This window comes from Sturnus vulgaris, chromosome 3, assembly GCF_052056855.1.
Source record: "Sturnus vulgaris isolate bStuVul1 chromosome 3, bStuVul1.hap1, whole genome shotgun sequence".
Classification (NCBI taxonomy): Eukaryota; Metazoa; Chordata; class Aves; order Passeriformes; family Sturnidae; genus Sturnus; species Sturnus vulgaris.
Window position 1 is genome coordinate 90384896 of NC_142245.1, and position 17092 is coordinate 90401987.

General features: G+C 39.4%; 1 protein-coding gene across 1 annotated transcript in view; it reads right to left on the reverse strand.

Moving 5' to 3' along the window:
* Positions 1 to 14977, reverse strand: part of PRIM2 (DNA primase subunit 2) — an 89016-nt gene extending 74039 nt beyond the window's left edge. Inside the window, exons 1-4 of the mRNA XM_014892784.2 lie at positions 14694 to 14977; positions 13876 to 13979; positions 13506 to 13585; positions 7988 to 8108 (exon numbers count right to left, since the gene is read on the reverse strand). Coding sequence (XP_014748270.1) covers positions 7988 to 8108; positions 13506 to 13585; positions 13876 to 13979; positions 14694 to 14847 — 459 coding nt within the window. The 5' untranslated portion in view covers positions 14848 to 14977. The remainder of the gene's footprint in view (positions 1 to 7987; positions 8109 to 13505; positions 13586 to 13875; positions 13980 to 14693) is intronic.
* Between the last annotated feature and the right edge of the window lie 2115 nt (positions 14978 to 17092).

Below are 17092 nucleotides of genomic sequence, written 5' to 3' on the forward strand. Positions count from 1 at the left end.
AATAATGTGCTTTATAACAGTATGTAAAAATTAGGACATGTGATTCTGCAATAGCTGGCTGTTACCCAAAAAATAAGGCATCTAAACTAGAAGTTATTTAATAGGTCATAATATTTTTTAAATTTCAAGAGGCTATTCAGAAGTAAGAAAGTTCAATTTAAGCATAATTTTTTTTCTGCTCTGTGGAGTGAAAACAGCAACACAGGTGTATTCAAGATGAAATATACTACACTTAGAAGTTCATTTCTTTTGCACAATGCAGAAAGATAATAGTGAACAAGCATTGCAGGAAATATAAATCCTATTATACAACATCCTTACACCACAGATTAAGATAGGATAATGACTATTAATTTTCATTTCTCCTGGAAGAAATAAAGAGGTACTAAAAGTCTGAAGATAAGGAAACCAGTCAAAATGATGGCCAGAATAACACCAAAAAATAAAATCAGAATTAAATTTTGCATTCTACTCCATTCCATATTCCAGTATGTAGGTTAAATTCCTGGAAAGGTACAGCAAGAAATCAAAACATCCAGTAATACTTAGGAAAAAAACAAGACAAGCAGCAATCCACCTGTGTCAGAAAAATCCAACCGTATTAAGCCAATTTCACAGCCTTTATCCCAGTGCACAGACCTCGGGGGCATTAAAAAGAGCAGGTGTCATATTGTGTCAAACACCCTTGAAGTCACCAAAAGTCACTTTAACATGCAAATGACCAGTTCCAGACAGTTCCACTGCATCTTCTATAACCTGGGTTCAAAACCCATTGCAAAAGCCATGCCTGGAAGAATTGAACTCAAAATAGAAGGATGTCATAAGCCAAGTTCCACAATCAAAATAAAATTGAATTCTTCAGTTCCTAACCTGTATATTAAAACAGGAGCAGATCACACACTAAAATGTCATGAGGCTGGGGGCACTGCAAGAGCTCTAGAGAACGGGAACAGATAAGAAAATCTGATCTAAAATTGAAGGCTGTAAAAATGGCAAAGGACACTCACAGAAAAGACAAAACACCACACAAAGAAAGGCTTAAAGAAGAAAGAAGGAAGTATCATGGCAGATAGAAAGCAAATAAAAGGGAAGGAAAAAACTAACAAGAAAAAAAGTCCTACCTTTCTCAACTATTGGATAGAACAGGAAGAAATATGTTAGGTTTGATATTATTTTAGAAAAGTTAAAAGGAAATTAAAAGCAGCAGAATGATGACCACCACTGTGAGACGGACTACACAGATGCAGGGAACTTTGCAAGCAAAGCTGTGAGATTTTCACAGACAAGACAAATGGAACTACTGACATCTTCAAAATGCTGTTTAAAGTGTCAAAGGGAAAAGAAGAAAACACAACAAAACCTCCACACACACAGCACTTTGAAAGTAACCACAGAATATTTTGCCCACCTGAACAGAAGAGACCCCATGACCGTCCCCAGGCAGAGAAAGTGTGACTGGTTAAGGTGAACAGGTTTTGTGGCAAGTTTTCACAAGAACTAAGTGGAATGGACCCAGAAGTTCATTAGATGTTTCAAACCAGTACAAGATGTATCACAGCTGCATATGTTAAAAGGACAAATCTTCCATTTGATGTCTAAGAACAAGTGGCAGGTCTTGGAGACTTAAAATTATGTACAGCAAAGCAGACAAAAGGCTGAAACTCAGACTGAGGGCTTCAAAGTAGGTATTTTTGACCATGTCAAGAACAGCTTTGTAGCTGAAGCCCAAGTGTCACTTACTTGTAAAACCATTTATTTTACATCATTCCTTCATATCCTGAACAACTTACTTTGAGATTGAAATATTTTCTTCAATAACTATAATATTTTAAATATTCACAAATTTCCCTTTAAATATGTTTAAATCTGTTAGTGCCTTTTACTGCCAGAAACTGTCAGGCATCACTGATGTAATTACTCATTTATAGTAAAAATTTAATACTTTTATCTCCTAAATTGATGTAAATCTCAACTGCACACCTGTGTTTGCATATTCTCTTTGATGGGCTCTGTCACCTTAAATGTCAGCATTTACTCCTCTTGAGTGCTGCTTAAGGATTTCCGATGCTCCCTACGTGACTGACTTTGCACACAGATTATTTAACATGCCTTGAGTGCTGAAAATTATATGCCATACATAAAAAGCTTCCATATTTATCTGGATGATGGGAGTACTGTCCCTTAAACACCTTTATCTTTCCTTATTTTTTCTGAAATACCTTCAGAACCATTTCATTATTCTCCTTTTACTGTGACAGAAAACTAATCAACATATCAGGGGAAAATATTCTTAAAGCATAGATTTATTCTTGCTTTCCTTTTATACCCACCCCTTCTCGACGTTTTATTCAATATCATGCACTCTACCTCTTGCTCATGCTAGCACAGTTTGGTAGGTGTAAACAATAAGATTTCAGAGTACTGTAAAAATTTGACCACCAAAGCAATGTTCCACTAGGCTGGGCAGCACCAGTCCAGGCACCTTCCACACTTGTCAGAGAAGAGACTGGCCAAAGCTATTCCTACAAGTGATTAAAATGCAATCTACATGTTAGTAGTTCAAAAAGGTATCTCTAATACAAACTCAGATCAAGTTTCTTCTTTTTTTTCCCCCCAAGAAATCCAGGTCCCAGAGGCTTCTTACAGAATACTAAAGATTGACTAACTTAATCCAGTGTCAGCTTTGTAAAAACTTTCTAAGGAAGAACTTACATAACCTTCAAATTTTCATGACTGACAATTTATATTAAATGTAGAGAGGCATATTTTCACGAACATTATAAAAATTTTGAATTGTAATAATCCTATGCATGTTCAGATATATTCATCATACTGAAGCCATCATGTTTAGTTTAGTATCATTAAATTTACAGCCTTCCTTTTTCAAGTGAAGGGCATCTTTATAATCAGGTGAACTCCCCAGAGCAGGCATTTACTAACTGTAATAAACACTGTGCCACATATTTTGCTCCATCAACAATACAGATGTCAGTCACTAGACATAAGAAATCCTATTAAAAATTTAAAACATTAGTTTTCCTTAAATTCAATTTCTATTTTTAATTACAGAAAGCTCTTGCTCTATGACTAAAAATTCCTTTAACCATGAGATGAGAACTACTATTGTATCAAACTCTCTACAGCTGACCATCATATAAAAAAAGCTTTGGAAATCTGGTATTTTTTTCTTCTAGTTGTTAACAATTTCATTCCTTCTAAAATTTGCTAAATAAGATCTTTCTATTAAGTATTCAAAGATCTTAAATGCGGAAAGATCTTAACAACTTCTTAAGTATCATCCATTAGTGGGATTAAAGATTTCTTGATTGTATGAAGTAATAATTCTCAATACAAAATTCACAAAATCTCAGGAATTAGTCTGCAAAACCCCTGCAAAATACGTATGTAAATACCACTTTCTCATGCATATAAGCAAATAAGAAAAGGTGAGAGGTGACAGTTACTGAATCCTCAATATTAGGTTCACTTTATTGGTGCTCTAAATGATTACTGTGGCAAAACTGTACAAGACGATCCATTTATTCCTCCTCCCCACAAACGAGTCTGTTTCTTTTAATAAATACTGAGAATCACTTCTGACTGTGGTTCTTAAAACTGTTAACATTGCTATGCCAGACTACTCTAAGATCAAGCTTTAGCAGCTCTGGCCTTTCTCAGATTACAGTTCTGAAACCAGAACCATTTTGTAGAAAATGCAAGGCATCTCTCTTCTCATTAAAGAAATTTAACTAACAGTTTCTTAGTGCATCATAAGCAATTGAAAGTTTCATAATAGAATTTCTGTAGATTTACCCATATAGAAAATGGATTGTAACCTCAGAACTTACTTCCTTTTTCTGAAGGCCATCTCTTTTTCTAACAGGTAGAGCACAAAGTCCAATTTCTGTCTTGTTTTATGCATAATAAGGCATGAAAATATTGTAACTTCTAGCAGGGAAGCATGAGAATAGTTCCTTTTCAATGGAACTAATTTCCTTTTCACAGGAAGTGTTTCCTTTTACAAATAAAACACTAAGAAAAAGAATACTGCTTTTAGAGTGGTCTTACTCTTGTAGTGGCCTCTACATAGCTCCATAGCACTTAGACCTGTTTCAAATACATATGGAATTCATTAGTAATATTCAAATGTTCTATACATGATAGTGCAAGGAAGGATTAGTTTTGCCTAAATTCCCATTAGAATTGGAAGCAGGGGGTGAAAGCAGAAGCAGGGAAGTAGATTTTCAAGGAAATTATGCTTTTTTTGCCTCAAGAGGAGTAAGAAAGTAATACCTTCTTAATCATTTTGACATATTGAAGGCACATTCAGTAGCACAGAACCAAGCCATACTCCTAGCTATTTCCAGCAACCTGCAAACATTAATTTATTCTTACAAGCCTGAATGCTGAAACTGTGACAGGAGAATATAAGGCTGGGGAATAAGCAACAAAAATACAGCTCCACAAACACACCTTTTCACTGAAAGGTCTGTTGAACCAGGGAATGGCGTTTCTAATACTCTCCCAAAGACACAGGAAAGCCTCTGTTACTCTTAACATTTCACAAATCCTATTTTACCAACATGTACTGATGCCAGATATTTCAGTCCAGCAACATATAATGTGCATCAGCCCCTTCTTAATATATCTCAGTTATTCAAATAAACAGTATTTTAAGTGAAAGGCTTTCTCGGTGGAGTGATGATTGCACATTAATTTTTATTCACTCAAGAGAATGAAAGCTACAGGCAAAGCTGGAGTTTCCCAACAAAACAGTTCACAGCTGCACTGCAAAATACTGTTAAAATCATTAATGCAGACACTGCAATAGACATTTTCCTTTAATCCACTCAAACAAAACAGTCAGTAGGCACTCTTTTGTAATATCCCCAAAACACGAACAACAGTTGTTTGTCTAAATAGATTTTGCAATTTCAAGGTTTTTCATCAAAAGAAATAGAATGAGTTTAAGTGAAAATGGAACGTTTTGAACCTATGTTATAATGAGAAAACAACTGTGGAATAAGAGCATTTACAGAATTTTGGACAACTTATATTCTGCATTCTCCATAGCACATACTTAATGGGCGAAAATCAAATGGTCTGTTAAAAGAAAATAGGATAATTTACATGTATGTGCATGTATAAAGTCTAAGTTACAATAAAACTTATTTAATTGTACATAATTTCTCTGAAAACTATAAATAAATCCTTAACCACAATTTGTAGCTAATGTATTTAACACCAGCCTCTATTTTTGTCTTATTTAAGCTCAGTCTTGGTTATACACTTATAGCTTCAGTAACTCTCATAATATGCACAAACAAGAAGACTCAAAATGGTTTTTAGCATGCACCAACACATAACCACATATCCCCATGGAGACAATAGCACAGAAAGCAACATTTTTGAGCAATCCATACAGGATTTTCATACTTAGATTATTAAATTTTAAGTACATTCTCAACAGCTACCATAAACATTCATTGACTGCACTTAATTTTCATTTCCACATAGTTTTCCAGATGTCAGTGTTCACAAATGGAACAATGTACAAAGTCCCCAGGTCACTGTAGTTTGCTGCAGTTTCTATAGCAAGAAGCCACGTCTTAAAAGTGGTTAGTAGATTGCAAAGGTTCCAGAGCAAAGTTTATGAATAAAAACATATTTTAACCACAATTATTTTTCAACTGAAGTCAATAATGTGACGAGAACAGACTGCACATACAATTAATGTAAGAATCAAACACAGCAATTGTTTTTCTTATTACTGAAACATATAAAGTGAATTATCACACAATTCACCAAGAAAGCATGGTAATTTTAACATCAGTGTTATTTGCCCCAGGTGGCCAGGTAAGACCTTATCTGAAGAACACAAACTATGCTCTTATCTGAAGAACACAAACTAGGGACCTGATGAGATGCATCCCAGAGTCCAGAGAGACTTGGATGATGTAGTTGCCAAGCCAGTCCCCATGATATTTGCAAAGTCATGGCAGTCAGAAGCCCCAGCTAAACAGAAAAAGGCAAACGTTGTACCCATCTTTAAAAAGCTTAGAGAAAACCCTGTGAACTACCAAGCCTCACCCCTGTGCCTGAAAATCATGGAACAGATCCTCCTAGAAGGTGTGCTAAGGTATACACTATTCTGTGGGTAACAGAAAGGTGATTTGGGACAGCCAGCATGGCTTCACCAAGGGCAAGTCCTGCCTGACCAAACTAGTGGCCTTCTATGATGGAGTGACTACATCAGCTGACAAGGGAGGGGCTACAGACGACATTTATCTGCATTTCTTTAAAGCTTTGACAGTCCCCCACAATATCCTTCTCTCCAATATGAGAGAAATTGATGCAATGGGAGAACTATTAGATGGATAAGGAATTGGCTGGATGTCTACATCCAGAGGATAGTAGTCAATGGCTCAGAGTCCTGATGGACATGAGTGACAAGTGGTGTCCCTCGGGAGTCCGTACTGGAATCAGAGTTATTAAATATCTTGTTAATGACAAAGGCAAAGGGATCGAGTGTACCCGCAGCAGGTTTCAGATGACACTGAGCTCAGTGGTGTTGCTGACACATCTGAAGGACAGGATGGCATCCAGAGGGACCTGGACAAGCTCGAGAAGTGGCCCTGGGAAATCTCATGCACTTTTACAAGTGCAAGGTTCTGCACCTGGGTCAGGGCAATCCCTGATATCAATCCAGGCTGGGGGAGGAACAGATGGAGAGCAGCCCTGCCCAGAAGGACTTGGGGGTGCTGGTGGAGGAAAGGCTGGACATGAACCAGCCTTGTGTCCTCATAGCCCAGAAATCCAACTGTATCCTGGGCTGCATCAAAAGCAGTGTGGCCAACAAGAGGAGGGATGGGATCGATGGCCATAAACTGCAACACAGGAAGTTTCAACTCAACACAAGGAAAAACTTCTTAAAGCTGAGGGCTGCAGACCACTGGAACACGCTGCCCAGGACGTTATGGAGTCTCCCTCTCTGGAGACATTGATCATTCTGGATGCATTCCTGTGCTAACCTGCTCTAGATGACCCTGCCTTGGCAGGGGTGCTAGACTGGATGATCTCCAGAGGTCTCTTCCAACCCTAACAGTTCTGTGATCCTACCCCTCTGCTCCACTCTGCTGAGACCTCACCTGCAGTGCTGCATCCAGCTCTGGGCTCCTCAGCATAGGAATGACATGGACCTGTTGGAGTGAGCTCAGAGGAGGGACACCAAGATGATCAGAGGGATAGAACACCTCTTGCATTAGGAAAAGCTGGGAGAATTTGAATTGTTCAGCCTGGAAAAGAGAAGGCTTTGGGGCGACCTAACTGTGGCCTCCAGCACTTGAAGGGAGCCTACAAGACGGAGAGGGACTTTTCACAAGGGCCATGTGCTGACAGGACAAGGGGGAACAGCTTCAAACTACAGGAGAGCAGGTTTAGGTTAGAATTAAGTTTAGACAAGGAAAAACTTCTTTACTGTGAGGGCAGTGATGTCCTAGAACAGGCTGCCCAGAGGAGTCATGGATATCCCATTGCTGGAAGTGTTCAAGTCAAGGTTGAATGGGACTCTGAGCAACCTGGTCGACTTGAAAGTGTCCCTGCCCACAGCAAGGAGTTGGAATTAGATAATATTTAAGGTCCCTTCCAACGCAAACCATTCTATGACCTATGATCTAATGCAGCTGAAATTTTGATTCAAAAATACTCATCAGCTTTAGCAAATATTGTTAACTTACCTGTGTAATTACACATTTTTTCAATTGTATTTGTAGACTGAAGCAGACTGAGCTTCTCTTGTTGTACCACAAAATTACATCACCTAATCCTCACATACACTATTCCCCAAGTTTAGAAGTTCTGTGTGGTTAGGTTTTTTAAAACCATAACTGCACTTTCTATTTTTTAAACACAATTGCTAAAACTATCTTAACGAGAACTTTAAAAAAACAGACATGTGCAACATAAATACAGAAAGTAACATACTTACAGCTTCGAATGATAAGTTAACATGTTCCAGGAATTTCTGCATTAAACCTTCAGTTAGTTCATTGAAGCGGTATCGGAAGAGATCCATTTCTTGTTGAAGAAACCAACGCCTGAGATCCTCACTGCAAAAATAAAAATTTTAAAAACAACATTTTCTGAATATACATTATTTCTTTGCTTGAAAACTAGACCACAAATCCAGTGAACACAACAGTAATGCTGACTTTGGCATATGACCCACACACTGAGAAGCCTGGAAGCAAAGGCAGGAAATCTTCAATAATGCACACTCAATCAGAAAAGACTTGTGGAGAAACAATACTTTTTATTTGTTTGGCTAAAAATACTCAACTGTAGGTAACATTCTCCCTTGGTATTTAAAGGACAGGTTTTTTTTCTACAACATGGCACAATATTTCTTCAGTGCACAATAAACATCAGAATTAATGTGATGAGGCAAATATATTTTGAAGGCTACTTCTTTTAATTCTCACTTTTGGTGTATCTCCAGCTGAAGATATATGCATGCATCTCAGAAAACATGGCAATAGTGCACTCTATTTTAGGCAACAAACAGCCTGGAAAAAGGCAAAAGGAAAATATATGCAATGAAGTTGGGTGAGGAACAAAAATAGAACATCTAACTCTTGACAAAAGAGAAAGAGGAGTTTAGCAACTGCAGGTGAACAAGTAGAAGAACAAACACGAAAACAGGGACAGGAGTCAGAAGACAAAATAAAACAATACTGAAGGTAATCCAAGTACTCTAAGTACTCTTGGAACTCTTTACATCCCAGTGCTCAGATTCCCAGGCATCAGCACATGACTCAAAGCTACAGCAAGTAGGTGCCAGAGTGCCAGTAACAAAACTCACCCTGCATGTGCAAGCCCAGAATGCAGATGTATCTCACTACTACAGGGCACTCTCCTAAACTGTCCTCTGAGAGCTACCCTGTGGGCCACTGCCACTGGAATTCAGAGAGCACAGAAATACTGCAGTCTTATATGTTCTCGTTACAATACTTAAGCATCTTTTCCCATAGGGGACTCATGTGAATTACAACAGAGTTGTTTGTGGTTTTGTGGACAAAGCCTCTGCTTGAAATATGGCTTGAAGAAAAGTAATTATTACATAAAACAGCCAAACAGGCTGTTAAAGTGCTTTGTAAAATATAATCTTGTGGACAGTCTCAGTGCTTGGGATGTAATAATAATCAGTGCAAGTTAAATGGAAGTTAATGCTTTAATGACTGATTTGTTGCAGGTCTTCTGCGGCCACCTTAGACTGTAGTTAAATCCTGGGATGTGACAATTTTTTCCATTTTCCTTGATTTACAGTGCATTTGTTTTCATATGGGGGAACCAAACAAAACACCACCACCACACACACACATACAAAAAACAAATCTCAAACACAATTATTTATAATAGCTTTGGAGATCAGCCAGTCTGTTCCTTTCCTTCAGCAAAGCAGATCAGAAGCTGTAATCCCACCTACCCACTTAAGTTACCATAACAATGAAATACTACTTTATCTCTTATAAATAGACGTATATGGATTCTTCCTAGAGCTGACAAGCTGATCTCACACTGCTGTATATGTCCATTGAAATCTTCTAAACTGACTTTCCTAGAATCATCATCATTAGGGCATTATTTACATCACTTCTAAAGCCAAACCATATTTTATACTCATTATTCACACGAAAAAAATTGTGCAATTTTTTTCTCAAGCTCATTTCTCATCTCAAACTCATACTAAGTCATAATACCTATTATCAAAACCCCAAGCTTAACTGAAAAGCAATGTCACTGCCATTAGATAATTAAGCAAGCTGCAGCTGAAGCTGAGGGAGTTGCAGGTCATTGAAGTGCAGGTGTTACGAATATCTCATTTTTTGCCACTTAACTTCTGGAGTACAGATTACTCAACAGTTTAAACCAGCTCATAGATTCCCAACTATAAAAATAATATAAAAAAAAAAAGTCTCTTTCATATAGGGAGCAGCACTTGAGGGACTGGAGTTGGAACAGAAATACTCTTCACCCCACGGAGGGGTAGGAAAAATCAGCATATTTGTTAGGAAGCATGAAGATGTAAGTACTTTAGGAAAGGCATGCAAATGCTTGTAAATTTGGAATTTAAGACTCACATTCCACAATTAATATGAGAGTTCCAACAACTTAACACTCATTTACGAAAACTCTGGGCATGGGCCAGATTGCTGCTTTAGTAGGCAACCAATAGCCACGAATTACTCAGAGTTTTGGTTTTAAAGACAAGACAGCAAGGGTAACATGGGTACAATTAACATACGAAAGGAAATGCTACTCAACATAAAGAGGCAGCAATTTTAGCAGAGAAATCTAATTTATCATATAAAAAAATATCAAGGAGTAGTGAACAGGCCTTTCTAAGTCTGAAATAGAATTTATGTCCTTGTTATGTGACACAGACACAAATCAAACAAAAAACTTTTAAAAGGCACAAAAGTATGTTTGAAAGTTTCCTGGATAAAAGAGTTTTGCTGTCAGAGCAGAGGAAAAATTTATTTCTTCCATCTTAAGAAAGTAAGGTGAAAATTATGCTCCTGTGACTATCAAGGCTCTTCTTAGCTGTTTTGCTGATATGATGAGAGACGCAGTAGACAAAAGCAAAAACGGACACTCCTGTCCACATGCAAATAAAATTATCTTTACACTTGCACCTGCCATGAAAGCAAATCAAACAAGATTATTCTATTTCCTGGTCTTGACAGATCTAAGTGACATTAGAAGAGGTGTGAAAGAAGGGTATGGATGAGACTGCTCTCCTGAGACTGTAAATACCCTATCAAACAGGAATAAGCTTTAAAATCTCGGATTTCAGAAGGCAGAAGAAGTCAAGAGATGATGACTACCTTATAAATTTAACTGACCAGAATGGTGGAGCTGGTCACTTCAGATCACATGAAAACCAAATCCAAACAATCCAACTGAGGACTGACAGAAACTAGAAGAGAAAAATCCATATAAACTTTTACCCCTGGATGGCACTGTTGGCCAACTAAAAGCTGAAAAAGCACTATCACAGGAAACTAAACACGAGCACACACAGCTGCCTCAGCTGTGAATTCCGAATTCAACCTGCTTTGCAGTTATGTCTATTTAAGTGCACCTTTTCAATCACTCCTACCTTAACAGTTTTCTTCAATTAACCTGATGATTTGTGCCAACCTTATTTTTCTAACCTAGTACGTGATAAAAACTTGAAGTACAGTTTATTCTATTTGCCTCCAATTTTATCTTTTGGGAACTTGCCAGTTGTAGATGATAGAAATATCCCCAAACTAGTTGCTTTCCAAGAGAGAATAGAGAACACTGGGTACAAGCTCACCTCATAGTTCTTAGAATGCTATTTTCCACGTTATTAGCAAGCACTAAATCTACTTTTTCAAAGTACAAGCAGAAACTGACTAAAAGCTGCTCTATCAAAACGCAGCAATTACAAATAAATGGGAACACAAAACGGCGCCTGCAAGTTGTCTAAAGGGTGTCCCAGAGCTCGGTCCAAAACCCCTCCTCCCTCTAAAGATTTTTTTTCCCCTACATTACAAAGTCAGGCTCTTTCCTGCTGATTCTGTGGCCCAAAATAGCTTGTATTCATTTCTGCACAGCAGTTCACCTTCAACTAGCTGCCCACTTCTGTCCTGCCTGTAGTCTAATTTTTAAGATACTTCCCTAAAACACAGGGTTTGAACAGCATCTCCAATTTATTTACTAAGCAAGAACTTCAGTCAAATTCTCACCCTCCACAAGAGCAGAACTTTCATCAACTACCAACACCCTCAAAGTACCCCATATTCCACAAAAAAAGTAATGGTCTAAATAATTTAAATAGTAACTAAATGTTTAAAGTAGTTTAAGCTTTGTAATTAAGCTAAATTGATTATTCAAAATGCCACTAAAACAAACCACTATGTTTTCAGGGGCCTTTTAGACCCCAGACTACTTGAGGATAGTACCTTTTAGGGGGTTTTGGTAAACTTACAATACAGGTAAGTCAAGATATTGTCTCGTGAAAATCAGCAGGACAAGTATGATTAGGGAGTTTATAAAACACAACAAACATGGGCAGTAGAAAGAAGACAATGTTACACTTGCTGTTCAAAATCACAAACTATACCTGTAAAATACAGAAGGGATTTCAGTTGCAATTCTCTTATTCAATCTGCTCCCTTCTTTCAGGATTTTGAGCCACACTATCAGAGTCAGTGCAGTGAAGGCTGGTATTGATCTCCACACCCACAGCCTGTTCCTCATTGTCCATGCATCATGGATCTAGCAGGCTCATTGATCACACACATTGACAAACTGTCTTCACCACAGCCCAGATGTCTTTTGAAAGGACAACAGGATGGGACATGAATGATCTGGAAGATTTCACGGTGTTTAAAAGTCATCCAGAGCCTGTCATGGTGAGGTTTCATCCATCTGGAGGCAGGCTTTTGAGGCCTTTGCTACTTCCTACTCTGATCAAATGTTCTGCAGCAGAAATCCACAGCTATTTCAAAGAAGAGCCCCATCCATTCCAGCTCCACATCCTGTCTTAGGCCACAATCCCTCCTACTCACCTTCCCTGTCTGTTTTTGCTTACAAATCTGTATCCATAGCAGCACTTCAGTCATGTCCCAGTACCAGCTATCACAGTACCATAATATGCATTCTATCACAGGCACTAAATTAAAATGAACTGTATTGCAGACTTAAGCACAAACAAATGAACAGTTCAACACACTTCATATCTGCCAGTTTTAATTCTCAAAAGACTGCAGTGATAAGAAGAGTTCAGACAAATGTATAACAAAACTAATTGCAGACATGAAGTACTGACAATCTCTAATTTCATCCAAAATCTACAAGAGAAACAAAAAGAATGTGTTTGACAGGATCAACTTTTTGCTTGAAATTTCACATAAAAAATTGCAGTGCAACCAGCCACAGCAATGAATATGGACAAAAAACAGAAGCAGTAGATGAAACCTCAAACTCAGATGCTATTTTTACTCGGTCAGAAACAGTGCTCTCTACATAGTAATATAAAGCAATAGTAATATATAAGTAATTAGTATTACTATTAGTAATAGTAACACAGGTCTTTGGTCAGTTATCAAGAGTTAGCATATACAGAAGCTAAACTATGTTATCAATCACTGCAAATGCCTGATAAACAGTTAATACTGATGTGCTTTCATTTTAAAAAAAGCTATCAAGACACTCAAATCTATTGTATGTGTTTAAAAGCCAAAAGTTTGTAATTTTTTTTATTATTACAAAATCCAGATATTAATTGATTCCACACATCCCTTTTCACCACAGCTGAAATCAGATTCCTAGCAAAAAATCCTTTTTGAGCCTACCTCTCTCTTTAGTAGCCATGCAACTCTAAAGCATCTCTAATGTCTATAATAAAACACTACATTATCTGTACACATTTAAAATTAATAATAAGAGAACAGCATAACCCAAGAAGTACTTACGACTGGCAGTAAGCAAGGCGTAGTATGAAATGAGAGATATGATCTTTTCTTCTTGTCTCATAATCATCCTCAGCCAAAGCCTATAGAACATATCCTTATTATTTCTGAGAAATAATCTCTCCCAGATTAAAAATTCACAATCAATTTGCCAATGCTGTTCATCAGTGTATTAACAGTCATCTCTTAGACAATAAATGCCAATTTATTGAAGGGGGTTACCTTAAAGAAAGAAATATATACCTTCAAAGAAAAACTACACCTCCCACAGTTTTAGAAATAGGAAGTCATCACCTCTACTTGTATTTGTTACTTTTGAATGGCATAAAGAAAATGAAGTGCAAGAGAGTTCCATATCTTGATGTTTACTTACTCTGTAAGGAAATTTCAGTTTCCGGAGCTCAGCCTCCAGCTTAGCTTTGTATGCATCGGTACCTCTTACATGGCTCACACCGAGATTTTCAATTACTTTAAGCACTGGGCAAAAAAAAGAAAAGGTTCATGTTAGAGACAACATGCTGAAATCAAACTAAGTGTATGACAGCTTGGGAAAGGCACAAACTGGGATAAGGCTACAGGAATTGCTTTTAATGGTATGAGGAGCAAAAAGGTGAGAAATATGGAGGATAAAGTGTGGCCCGTGAGTCCTGAACGGCTGGCCCAATTCTGGGATCCACAGTGTCAACAAGGAAAGGGAGACAACTAACTCTGATGGATCAGTCTCAGAACATCGGTTTCAACTCTAAGGGAAACTTCAATCCAGCAGTTTTCAGGACTTCAGGAGAAGCCCTGGCTGCTAGCCACAAAGACCTGAAACTCAGCACTGAGACATCCAATATGCCAGAACACCTACAGAATATAAAACGTGCTGGTAAAAACACCCCGTGTAAACCAAAACTACCCAATCCCGACAGCTACAATAAACGCCGTTGTGAAATTTGTCTCAGCTCTCCGAAAAGCCCAAAGCTAAGCGTTTCCTTTAACAGGAGTTGGCGGCGGCACGAGCAGCCAGTCCAACTCCCGTTTATGTCCGGCCAGCAGAGCATCCAGGCCTGCCAGAAATACACAACCGTGACAGGAAGGATTCAAAGCATCGAAGGAGAGAAGGGACAGGAGGAAAGAGAAGGGAAATGGGGAAGGAGGAAGATGGAAGGAGTGGGGGATAGAGAGAGAGAGAAAGACGCTACTCACGCTTCAGGCGGTCGACGGCAAAGCTCTCAAATTCCACCAGGGAGATGCTTTCCATGGGGGGCTCCAGGTAAAACTGCAAACTGTGAGGGTACTGCTCCCGCCGGTCTCCAGCCAGCCGTGCATGCTTCAGCCTCGTTTGACGGGAGAACTCCATCTCCCTTACCCCGGAGCTGCCTCTGGCCCGGCCCCGCCCCGACCGACGGAGCCCCGCTACCACCGCTCCGCCCGACGCGACCGGCGGGACCCCGACCTGAGCCCGTCCGGCCCCGTGCCCCGGCTTCCCGCGCTCTGCCGGCCCCGCCCACTTCCGCACAGGGCCACGCCTCCTGTGCGGCCATTGGCTTCTGCAGCGATGTGGGCGGGGACATGTTGGCGGGGGCCGGTCCCGGAACGGGCGGAGCGGTGCCGGCAGTGCCCCCACTCGCCATGGCGGTCCCGGCACCGGTGGGGCTGTGCTGGCAGTGCCCACAGCCGGCATGGCGGTCCCGGAACGGGCGGGGCGGTGCCGGCAGTGCCCACACCCGCCATGGCGGTCCCGGCACCGGCAGTGCCCACAGCCGGCATGGCGGTCCCGGCACGAGCCGGGAGGTGTTGACAGGTGTCCACACCTGGTACGGTCGCTTCCGGCGCTGGCATGTTCTTCCCTGTTCTACAGTTTTATAATTTTGTTACTTCTCCAAGAGAACTGCAGGATGTGCTATTTTTGCCGCTGTGTTGGCCATTTTTCTGCAGCTGAGTTATGTTTTATGCCCCTGCCACAGAATGCCACTTACTTGCTAATTTCTCCCTACCCGAAAAGTTGGATAACGATCTTGCAAGAAGTTTGGAGTGTAAAAGGGTGGGAAATCAGAACTGGTATACAGTTGGTGCCAACAAAGTGAGGAAAATCAGTAGTTTAGGCTGGCACGTTCTGAAGAGCAAGGAGAGGATCATGGATCGGGACACGCACTAGTCCCGTGTTGGTGGGCAGCCCCTGGCACAGTCCCGAGTGGTCTGACCGCAGCTTTAACAAACGCTGCCCTGGGAGCCCGCCTGCAATGCTATTGATATATTTTTATGTATTTATATTTTTGTACTATTTAACATTTAACCGGCAGCAAGTTCATATCTTTTTATAAGTGAAAAACTTTAACCTGAAGCAACTTTCTTTTTTCAAATAGCCAATGCTCATCCCACACTGTTTCTTCCCTTCACCACGTGGCTGCAGCCTGGGTTGCTTAGGAGTAAGGAGTACATCTGCCAAAATCCTCCTAATATTTGCAAGAAGGCAGAGGTTTGCCTTTGACCAGTTAATACTCACTCAAGAGATCTTACAGAGAACGGCGAAGCACCATCCAGGGCAGGGTCCCACGTTAGCTTGGAGTGCTGTACCCAGCCTCGACTAGAGGGGGAGAAGTACGACAATGCAGAGAACAGCAGAAACCAGAGTCGCTTTTCATTATAATTAAATTTAATTTCTACTCATGTTTTAGGTTTTGACACATAAGCAGCACCACACCTTTGGAAAGCATGGTTATCAGTTTACTGTCCATCACTAATTCTACTGAGTCACGTCTTGCTGATTTTTGACAGGTCAGCAGCTATGTCTACAGCTGTTATTTTCTTTCATTTGTTTTACTTCTAGGATTTTTTTTCCTTTCTTGATGACTATTAATCCCCAAATTGTCTGTAATTAGGTAAAGATCTAACCTGTTTGTTTGGGTTTTTTTATTTAACTAATGACATAGCATTGCAAAAAGTCACACATAAGATTACTTCCACAGAAATTAAGAATCAAAATTAACATCTATATTACTAGACTTGATTACTATATTACTACACTTAAATAAAACTTACAACAGAAGACCTTACCTTTTCACACAAAAATAATTTTCTTGGGAAGAGAAAATAGACAAGTGAAAATTTTTCACCTTGGGGTAAAACTCCCCCAAATTTCAAAATTCAGACTTTCTTATTGATGCACCTATTGAAACCTACAGATGGTAATATTTCTCACTATATTTTGGTTACTTTTTTCTAAATATATTTTCACTTCTCCTACAGTAACATTACCACTGGAGGCTGATTTTTAAAGTATTTTTTAAGAGAATTATTGATGTTGTAACAACCCACCTCACAAATGCTTTACAACATCCATATTCTCAGCTGTCAAGCTGTCCCCATAACCCCATGCAAACACAGTGCAATTCAGCATACCCCAAACTGTTCTGCTACTTAAGTAATGCACTGTTGGGAGGAAAGGGTTAAAAGTGGAAGCATGGCAATAAGGAGGAGAATGAAGATGGTAGATTCACTCAAGTGACCCTGGAGCTGGGAATGTCAAGGTCTGGAGAATAACAGTGAGGAGAGGTCTGGATGTTATGCCTAGTGTTGTCTATATTCTGCTTTGAGAAGCATTT